The sequence below is a fragment of the Gymnoscopelus braueri genome (assembly GCF_963280865.1).
Source record: "Gymnoscopelus braueri genome assembly, chromosome: 22".
Classification (NCBI taxonomy): Eukaryota; Metazoa; Chordata; class Actinopteri; order Myctophiformes; family Myctophidae; genus Gymnoscopelus; species Gymnoscopelus braueri.
The window spans coordinates 37958644-37970142 of NC_137624.1; the positions used below are offsets into that span (position 1 = coordinate 37958644).

At 41.5% G+C, this 11499-nt stretch overlaps 1 protein-coding gene across 1 annotated transcript in view; it reads right to left on the bottom strand.

Moving 5' to 3' along the window:
- LOC308078236 (scavenger receptor cysteine-rich type 1 protein M130-like) overlaps positions 1-2537 on the bottom strand; it is a gene marked incomplete at its 3' end in the record, with an annotated part of 64674 nt that extends 62137 nt beyond the window's left edge. Inside the window, exon 1 of the mRNA XM_080419356.1 lies at positions 2316-2537. Coding sequence (XP_080275482.1) covers positions 2316-2358 — 43 coding nt within the window. The 5' untranslated portion in view covers positions 2359-2537. The remainder of the gene's footprint in view (positions 1-2315) is intronic.
- Positions 2538-11499: the final 8962 nt, after the last annotated feature.

An 11499-nucleotide genomic window follows, 5' to 3' on the forward strand; every position in this document is an offset into this window, starting at 1 on the left:
ACTGTTGCGGAGGCAATAAAAGACAAGTCAATACTGTTCAACTAAATTATAACTCTTGGTGAGTTATTCAAAGGTAACCACTAACGAACCTAGGTAGATGTCTAGCGCCTCTTGTTCTCTGTCTTCGGGGCGGGAGAGGGGGCGCTACATATACAAACATGTTTCCTACTTTAAGGTAAAATAAATTGTGCGCGATTTGCGCATTAAATGCATTAAAATACCGTTCCGCAGGAAAATAAATCACCAATACACCCCTGGTCATAACAACACAACAAGTCAAAACAAACAGCTTCCATGGTGTCCATGATGATAACATGCACTCTATGTACATATCTGTAACAGTGATAAGTGTAAGGGATAAGTGATTAAGTTTATTTTAATTGTACTACTTTATTGCACTCTTTTTTTTTTTATTATAGTGATTGTAAAGTTGATGTAATGAATGTTTCTGTTAAAATGTTTGTCTGTGTCGGGCCCCAGGAAGACAAGCTTTTATCATGGCAAACGCTAATGGGGATCCTATTAAACAATAAAACAATATCTGTAACAGTGAGAATAATCACCATCTGTCCCCTGTACAGACCACCTTCACAACACATAGACCACCTGTCCTCTGTACAGACCACCTTCACAACATATAGACCAACTGTCCCCTGTAAAGACCACCTTCACGACATATAGACCACCTGTCCTCTGTACAGACCACCTTCACAACACATAGACCACCTGTCCTCTGTACAGACCACCTTCACAACATATAGACCAACTGTCCCCTGTACAGACCACCTTCACGACATATAGACCACCTGTCCTCTGTACAGACCACCTTCACGACATATAGACCACCTCTCCTCTGTACAGACCACCTTCACAACACATAGACCACCTGTCCTCTGTACAGACCACCTTCACGACATATAGACCACCTGTCCTCTGTACAGACCATCTTCACAACACATAGACCACCTGTCCTCTGTACAGACCACCTTCACAACACATAGACCACCTGTCCTCTGTACAGACCATCTTCACAACACATAGACCACCTGTCCCCTGTACAAACCACCTTCACAACACATAGACCACCTGTCCTCTGTACAGACCACCTTCACAACACATAGACCACCTGTCCTCTGTACAGACCACCTTCACAACACATAGACCACCTGTCCTCTGTACAAAACACCTTCACAACACATAGACCACCTGTCCTCTGTACAGACCATCTTCACAACACATAGACCACCTGTTCTCTGTACAGACCACCTTCACAACACATAGACCACCTGTCCTCTGTACAGACCACCTTCACAACACATAGACCACCTGTCCTCTGTACAGACCACCTTCACAACACATAGACCACCTGTCCTCTGTACAGACCATCTTCACAACACATAGACCACCTGTCCTCTGTACAGACCATCTTCACAACACATAGACCACCTGTCCTCTGTACAGACCACCTTCACAACACATAGACCACCTGTCCTCTGTACAGACCACCTTCACAACACATAGACCACCTGTCCTCTGTACAAACCATCTTCACAACACATAATCAGAGATAATACATGGAACCTCACTGCTTTCTCACAACATCAGCAGCACCACTGCTGCTGTGATTCACTGTTAGTGTCTCATTCACCTCCTAAACCTCCTCACAGCACCAGTATACACATTCACCCCCCCCCCCCCCCCAAAAAAAATAAACTACAAAAACAACAAAAACAAAACAAAACAAACAATCAATAAATAAGATAAACCCGACAACTACATCAACGCAGCAGCAGCAGCCATTGAGCTGGACATATGATGATGAGAATAAACTAAAGTAGAACAACCTTATATACAGGTACATCAGCTATTTGAACATAGCCGATCTACAAGCTCATACCGTGTCACGATGCGACACATTGTGAGCTTATAGATTGTGAGCTATATTTTCAAAACATTTAGGAATATTTTTGGATCATTTTAACAACACAAATCTTGTATGGGGGTCCCTGACACAAAATATAACACATAATCACCACCTGTACTCTGTACAGACCACATAGGCAGATACGGTGTGTCTGTACACTTACGGCAGCCTGACATTATGACATCATGGCAGCCGAAGATAAAAAAAAATCATTTCACTTCAAGTGTTGCTCACTCGCTCACACACACACACACACACACACACACACACACACACACACACACACACACGCAGTAAAGCATTCAACGGTACTCATGGTTGTCTTAGCTTTGTGCCTCAGTGTGTTTCACATCCACATCAACCAACAAGTGTCATTAAAACAGAGTCTTACCTGAGCTCCACAGAAGGAGGAGAACTATCCCTGTTTTATCCATGTCTGGATTCACTCACACTGGATTCTCCACTGGAACTTCACTGATCAACACTTGATGTCTGGAACTTCACTGATCAACACCTTGATGTCTGGAACTTCACTGATCAACACTTGATGTCCTGAACAGCACTGATCAACACTTGATGTCCTGAACAGCACTGATCAACACTTGATGTCCTGAACAGCACTGATCGGCGATCACTGTCTTCCGTGTCTTTATGTGTCTAGTCACACGTCAGCTCTCCTTATCTGATCATCACGTGGTTTCGCTGGAAAGTGGCAGCGATCTTGATGACAGGAAGCTAAACCACAACCTGCCCTACATACGACAGAGGAGCATATATGCAAAATGGAGGACCACTGAACTCTGCAGGTGATAAAATGGAGGACCACTGAACTCTGCTGGTGACAAAATGGAGGACCACTGAACTCTGCTGGTGACAAAATGGAGGGCCGCTGAACTCTGCAGGTTACAAAATGGAGGACCACTTGCATTATGCATAGGTGTGGTTTTGTTTTTACATTAATAAAACCAATCACCGTGCCAGATGCCATTGCCTATAAGACCAGGCTGTGCGAGACATTATCCCCAGTGCCCTTACTCTCTCTGTCTCTCTGCCCATGGAAGAGTGAAGAGCAGTATGACGTTGGCTTGGAATTAAATTATATGTGATACACAGAATTATTACTATAATTACTTATTAGGGATAGCGCAGGACGGAAGATACGGCCTATTGTTTACATGTCTCTGTCTGACATATACTGTATGAACCTGACACATACATATTTAAAGACGGGGTGCCGTGATTTCCAGTGATTCCCCCCCCCCCCCCCTAAAACATAATCATCAGGTATTATGGTTATACTAGTCGAGGAAGATTTGTTTCAAAAAAGTGTACAGAAATTGTTAAAATTATGTTTTATGTGGACACGCCTCCAGTTCATTAAGTATACCTGGTTCTCACCTTAGCACCTCCTCCACCACCTTAGCACCACCCACCTGTCCTAGTCCCTCCTCATGCCCACACCTGTTGTGTTATGATAATGAGGGGGAGGGTACAATTTTACTATGTCACTAAAGCGCTGTTTTTCTATTGGCACGTTTGACCTTCAAGGTTTCAGCCTACAGGTAGAAACTCAAATAGTTAGAGAAGACACCATAAAAACACCAACAGGGGGCTTAATGAAGTTCTATCAACCTCATAGACACATGAAAAACAGAAAAAGTGCAAAACCATGCACCACCTCTTTAAATAAATTAAACAATACTGTCCCCTCACGCATTACAAGGACAATATCAGTCACCAGAAACATGGTGCCTTGCTCAAGGACCAGGGGGGGAGCCGGGGATCGAACCCTCTGATAAGCGGGCTGCTGTACCTCATGTACCTCTATGACAGCCTGGTAGCCTGACAGCCTGACAAGGACAATATCAGTCACCAGAAACATGGTTAAAATGGAGTTTGAAGATCAGAAGTGGGCGTGATAATGGCACCCCCACCCCATCAAATGTTTTGAAGTGAAATGCCCCTTTAACTGCTCCTGATGAGCAGCTTGGTGCCTTGCATGGTTTCCTCCTCCATCGGTGTGTGAATGTGATGCATGTTGTGAAGCACTGTGGATAAAGTGCCTTGCTCAAGGACCAGGGGGAGCCGGGGATTGAACCTTCTGATTCCTAAGAGGGCCGCTCTGCCTCCTGTACCACTACCCCCCCCCCCCCCCCCCAATGGGCTGTTAGCGTTAAAGTCAGTGCACCACTACCCACCCCCCCCCTCATGTACTGACAGTGTTAAGTACTCAGGAGCCGAGATACAGAATTTTTAAGTTAACAACCCAGATAGCAAAAGATATTAATTCAATGCTGGATTTTGGTCAGATTGGTTGTTTTTGGTTGAGGTTGAAAAAGCTATGTTGATTCAATGTTTAAATACAGATACGATTTCAACATTAAAAAAAATGTCATTGAATCAATTTAGTATAGATGATGGTTTTTCAATGTTGAAATGCCCAACAATGAATTGACATTGTTTCAACGTGTAGTGCTGATATTGCACCCCCCCCCCCCCCCCCCCCCGCACCTCCTCCCCCTCCCCTCGCACCTCCTCCCCTCCTCCCCCTCCCCTCGCACCCCTCCCCTGCGAGAGGGTAGTCGTCACAACTCGCGAGACCAGCTAGATCTCATGGGACTTGAGTTTTTCAAAGGAAACATTGGCGCGAATTGAGGCTTGTTGCTGACAACTTCACAAATACTACTATAGTGAGAAACTGGTAAGTCCTTTACAATATAATGTATTATGCAATTCACATACCATCATCTGGCTGTCATCGTTTGACTAAATGTTAACTTGTGAATTATTACCGTGGCAACTACAGTGCAGACCTGAGCTTGTTAGCTAGCATGAACCTGGGGAACATAGGTACGGTCCCATAATAGTTGACTGGTAAGTGAGTTATTATGGGAATAGAATGTATTATCCCGTTCAGATACCATCACGTTTGACAGTTTGATAGTCCCTCCTCATGCCCACACCTGTTGTGTTATGATAATGAGGGGGAGGGTACAATTTTACTATGTCACTAAAGCGCTGTTTTTCTATTGGCACGTTTGACCTTCAAGGTTTCAGCCTCCAGGTAGAAACTCAAATAGTTAGAGAAGACACCATAAAAACACCAACAGGGGGCTTAATGAAGTTCTATCAACCTCATAGACACATGAAAAACAGAAAAAGTGCAAAACCATGCACCACCTCTTTAAATAAATTAAACAATACTGTCCCCTCACGCATTACAAGGACAATATCAGTCACCAGAAACATGGTGCCTTGCTCAAGGACCAGGGGGGGAGCCGGGGATCGAACCCTCTGATAAGCGGGCTGCTGTACCTCATGTACCTCTATGACAGCCTGGTAGCCTGACAGCCTGACAAGGACAATATCAGTCACCAGAAACATGGTTAAAATGGAGTTTGAAGATCAGAAGTGGGCGTGATAATGGCACCCCCACCCCATCAAATGTTTTGAAGTGAAATGCCCCTTTAACTGCTCCTGATGAGCAGCTTGGTGCCTTGCATGGTTTCCTCCTCCATCGGTGTGTGAATGTGATGCATGTTGTGAAGCACTGTGGATAAAGTGCCTTGCTCAAGGACCAGGGGGAGCCAGGGATTGAACCTTCTGATTCCTAAGAGGGCCGCTCTGCCTCCTGTACCACTACCCCCCCCCCCCCCATGGGCTGTTAGCGTTAAAGTCAGTGCACCACTACCCCCCCCCCCTCATGTACTGACAGTGTTAAAGGGATATTTCACTTTCAAAAAAACTTTTGCTCATTTTATCGTCTACTCAGGCTTTAGTGAGCCCCCCAGACAGTTTTTAAGTTGCTTGATTCATTATTTAGATATTTGATATTCATTTTATCAGACACACCCCCTTCCTATACAAACCCATTGTAACTTCAAACTCCATTTTAAACCCGTTAGATTCATCAAAAACACCCGTCCTTGGCTCTGGTGACTCACCCCGCCCTCCTAATACGCGAGGGGGCCGTGTTTTTTCGATAACTTTTTTCATTTATTTTTAATATTTTTTTTGGAAAATGAAAAAAATTAAATACATTAAAAAAATTAAATACAATAAATGAAAAAAGTAATCAAAAAACACGGCCCCCTCACGCATTAGGAGGGCAGGGTGAGTCATCAGAACCAAGGACGGGTGTTTTTGATGAATCTAACGGGTTAAAATGGAGTTTGAAGTTATAATGGGTTTGTATAGGAAGGGGGCGTGTCTGATCAAATGAATATCAAATATCTAAATACTAAATATAGCAACTTATAAACTGTCTGGGGGGCTCACAAAAGCCTGAATAGACAATAAAATGACCAAAAGTTTTTTTGAAAGTGAAATGTCCCTTTAAAGGGATACTTCACTCTCCCGACGGGGACACATTTAAAAAAATTATTAAAAATAAATGAAAAAAGTTATGGAAAATTCATGGCCCCCTCACGCATTAGTAGGACACTCTAATGCGTGAGGGGGCCATGAATTTTCCATAACTTTTTTCATTTATTTTTAATATTTTTTTTAAATGTGTCCCCGGCCCGAGAGTGAAGTATCCCTTTAAGTACTCAGGAGCCGAGATACAGAATTTTTAAGTTAAGGAAGTGGATAGGAGTCTAGATCTTCAAAAAATCATATCTCCTTGGTCTTTGGGTAAAAAAATAAAAAAATAAAATTAAAACGAAAATTGATTGCCGTTTTTGGCAATCAAGTGATGAAAAACGAAAAACGAGTTAACTTGATCTAGGCAATCAATGTGTTAATACAACACAATCTGAACACTGAAATAATTCGATGTCTGCACAAGCAGTGAAGCAGGGAGTAGAGGGTCCCACAGAGATATGGCGCTGAGGGGCATAGGTTGTTGTAAGCCATCCTGTCTAGTCCCTAGACATTCCCTAGATCCTGTCCGTCCTCCCTATAGCTGGCCTGTCACTAGTAGCAAAAGTTTAACAGACACCCTGTGCCTGGGTGCTTGTTTTATCCCATTTGACTGGTTGGTATGTCTCAATGGAGCCAAATTGTCTAGCACAGGAGTCGGCAACCTTTTTGACATGAGTGCCATGTTTTCATTTTCTTGATAGTCAGTGTGCCATGTCAACATTAAGTTTAATTATGACACCACATCAAAATGTAATATGATTTTGATTGTCCATATACTGTATGTACTGTAACAACCTTTTCTTCTTCTTCTTTATCAGGATGTATTGATCATTAGATTAGCAATAACCCACGTATCTCCCAGAGTTAGGAGTTTGAATGAATGTAGAATTATGTGCAGGATGTCATTTGTACATAGATGTGAGGGGACTTAAAGAGGTGGTGCCATGTTTTTGCACTTTTTCTGTTTTTCCATGTGTCTATGAGGTTGATAGAACTTCATTAAGGCCCCGGCTGGTGGTTTTATGGTGTTTCATGTCTTCTCTGACTATTTGGAGTTTTTTCCTGGAGGCTGAAACCTTGAGAGTCAAACGTGCCAATCCAAAAACAGCGACATACTGACGTAACAATGCCCATACCCACCCACTACACCTCCCCTCATTATCATTGTCATTTATGCTACAACCTTTTGTGGGCGGAGCTGCCTCAAACACACGTGTGTGACCATGGCAGGTTGTTCTGTGCCTAACTGCTGTGTGACAGCTATCAAACAGTCGTTTCACACTTTGCCCATTGACACAGTCACGGACAAACGTGATCAATGGCTTAATTTCATTTATAAAGACAGGATTATTCCCTCAGCCCCCTCTACCAGGCTTCGGGTGTGTAGTTCCCATTTTGTTGATGACTGCTTCACCAACTTAGTGCAAGTCAATATGGGATTTGCAAACAGGAAAGTACTGAAGCCAGGTTATATTCCGACGATTTATCCTGGAGACACAGAAAGCAGCACCTCAGGAGCGTTACCGGTAAATTAAAACATCCGCCAGCCCCAATAAAATGATTTAGGAGCATGAATCGGTTTGACATAGCCTTGTGTCTGTGACCTCCCCCACCGTTTAGTTGTGGGATTTAGTTCAGCGTCAATAAGATCGCTTCTGAACATCGTATGGAAAATGTAACGGTAGTCGCGGTAACCTACAGTCGTCTGTTGTTACGACGGTGTGAAGAAATTAATGGATGGGTTGAAACAACCTTTTAAACCGGGGTTTTGTGCCGGTCTGCGACTCTGCGTTGAATTCAACGTGCAGAGACAGTGCTGGTCGTGAACGCGCATCGCCGTTTAACATGGCGTAGAGTTAGATCAGGGACGAGCCTCCATGTTAATTCAACGCAGGCTGCCAACAAACTAAGGTTTTAAACGGTTGTTTGAGCCCATCGATGCGTTGTTTCACGCCGTCGGAACAACAGACATATGTAAGTTACGGCGCCTAGCTTTAGATTTTTCATACGATGTTCAGAAGGTAAAACATTTACATTAAATCGGCAGAACATACCGACGCGGGCGGGACCAACTCGAGTCATACAGTCTCAGCCAACGTTAGGGTCGCTAGAGCTAGTTCAGTTGGATTAGATACATAGCGTGATTGTTTGTCAATATAATAAAAAAGAGACGAATTATCTGTGCGTCTGCAAACAGAAGTGTATCATCAAGGTGGAAATGGCTCTGAATACATTATGAGAGCATCTAGTTAGACGTTTTATGTGCATATGCCTACTGTAATATACTGTAGCTTATATTTCCATTTTCTAGTAAGGGGATGTATGGAAAGAATACATAGCCCATTTAAATGGGAATGTCAGGTTGAAGGAATACAAATGCATTGTAATGATAGTAAAATGTGTGCAGTGATGCTATAAATAATGTCACTGATGTAATGGATACCATAGTCATTGTAAGATAAAGTTCTACTTGGATCACAGGATATTGAACATCACCATGGCACATCTGTAAGAATGTATGACAACTGATGGTTCTGTTTAAAGGACAACTTTAGTTTTTTACATCCAAGGTTTATGTTTTAGATTGTAATTAAATAAATAAAAGATGAGTGTTAAAAAAGAAATAACACTCATCTTTTATTTACTTAAGCTAAAATATAAACCTTGGTTGTAAAAAAACAAAGTTGTCCTTTTAAGCCTTTTATTTATCCATTGCACACATGAGCATTTGGGATTTGAGCAAAGGGTTGATGAGGCTTTCCGGTTATGGAGGAGTTCTTCTTCTTCCTCCTCATCTTCATCTGAACCAGATTCAGTTTCAAATATATATGGCTGTATTTGTCCTATTTGTCCTCCTGCCATTTTGTAAACAAATGGGCAGAACCATGGGCAGTCCTTTAGTGATAAGGGGGAAGGACTAGGACAGGTGGGTGGTCTTATAGGAGGAGGCGGAGGGACTGGATTAGATGGGTGGTGCTAAGTGAAACCAGGTATACTTAATGAACTGGTGGGTGTGTCTACATAAAAACAACATTTTAACACTTACTGTACACTTTTTTTTTGTTGAAAAAAATCCTTACATAATAATAATACCTTATGATCAGGTTTTAGGGTTGAAAAATATCATGGCAATGTTGGTATACCGTGCCTAAGGTTGCCTACCCCTGGTCTAGCATATGTCTAGCTGTATATGCACGCAGCCAAATACATATCATTTTGGGGGGTTCTTGACATGAAAAGGTTTGAGAACCACTGATCTAGCAACATGCGTTTTTCAGAAAACTTTTTAGGATTTAGAGCAGGGGTTCTCAAAGTGGGTGCCGCGACGGCAGTCCAGGGGTGCCCCGAAAATTTTATGATATTTGAAAAAATATATATATATATATTGGATTTTTTTTTTTGAAAAAAAGATATTCTATATATTTTTTTCATATCATTTAAAGAGTGAAGTACAAGGTTATTTTCAGTCGGTTCTAACCAAAATGGCTATTATCTCAAGTTTACCTCGCAACATATCTGTGTTAGAATAAATAGCAAATGCGCCTACTGCCTGTTTCCCCCAGAGTGTAGAAAAGAGAGTAACGACTTACGCAACGATTTTTGATCAAACAAGGAAATATGGACTTTTTGGAATGTAAGTGAATTTGCACTTGAAATGTGTTTACATCTGATGACATGTGTTTACATTTGATGAATATATGTGGGTAATATGTAATTACTTGAAATAATTTGAATGTACAACCCAATCTGATTTACTCAATACAACACTATTCATTCAGATGTTGTCATCATCTTATAATAATTAACAAAAAACTTTAATAATTTTGATTAAAAAATTGTTAGATCATACTGTTATACTAAATGTAATGTAATATAGGCTGTAAGTAAATGGCATAAGGTGCTGGGAGTGAAAATTATGAAAATAAAGTAGGGGTGCCTCGGATGAAAAAAATATTTATAGGGGTGCCCTGGGCCAAAAAAGTTTGAGAACCCCTGATTTAGAGGACATTTGTAGAACCGGACAAATATAGTACAAATATTGTACTTTTACTACACTAGAATTATTTGAAAACCTTTAGTTACTAGTTATTTTGCAGATATAAATTATTATATTATAAAACATACTTTAACCACTTTAGCCCTATTTATACTTCGGCTATTTGAAAATTTAGGCTATTTGAAAATAGCAGATCTACAAGCTCACAACAAGTTGTGAGCTTGTAGATCGGCTATTTTCAAACATTTTATTACTTTTACTTTTGGTACTTTAAGTATATTTTGATGCCAATACTGTTGAACCCCTAATTGCTCCCGATGAGCAGGTCGGTGCCTTGCATGGTTTCCTCCGCCATCGGTGTATGAATGTGTGTGTGAATGGGTGAATGTAATGCACAATCTATGTAAAGCGCTTGGGATAAAAGCGCTATACAAATGCACCATTTACCATTTACTTCTTCCACCACTGCTGTTCACATCCATTGAGCAAGGCACGTCTTGACAGTTGTGTGGTCCTCCTCCTCTCTCTCTTTATCTCCCTCCTCCTCCTCTCTCTCTCCTCTCTCTCCTCTCTCTCCTCTCTCTCTCCACCCTTGTAGATTCAGAAGGTAGTGAACAAGAAGCTGAGGGAGAGATACTCTCACGGGCAGAAAGAGATCGCCGATGAGAACCACAACCACCACAACGAACGCATGCTCTTCCATGGTAAACACTTTCATTACAAGTTCATTCTTATTTATAGGCCTGTCACAATTATTACATCATCGTCCAATCGTAATTATTTCAGATAGTCGTAATATTTTTTTGCATGATCCTCATAATCGTCCTGGTCATTATATGGTAAAAGAAATAACATTTTCGAAAGTAATGGAAAACTCCATATTTAATGTTGAAAATCACCTAAATATATTTCTTAAAACCTATTTTAAGATGGGGGTCCGCGGCCAAACACATAATTTTGGGGGTCCTTGACATGAAAACGTTGGAGAACCACTGATATTATAGCAACATAAGTGTTTCAGAAAACTGTTAGGATTTAGAAGACATTTTGTAGAATCGGCCTCAGGTCTTAAAGGGTTAAAATAAAGATGGGGTTATAATACGACAAATGGCAACAATAGCAGATCTACAAGCTCATCGCCACACACACATTGTGAGCTTGTAAATAGGCTATTTTCGGCGTGCAAGATAGTCGTCTGACAAAGTCCTTATAC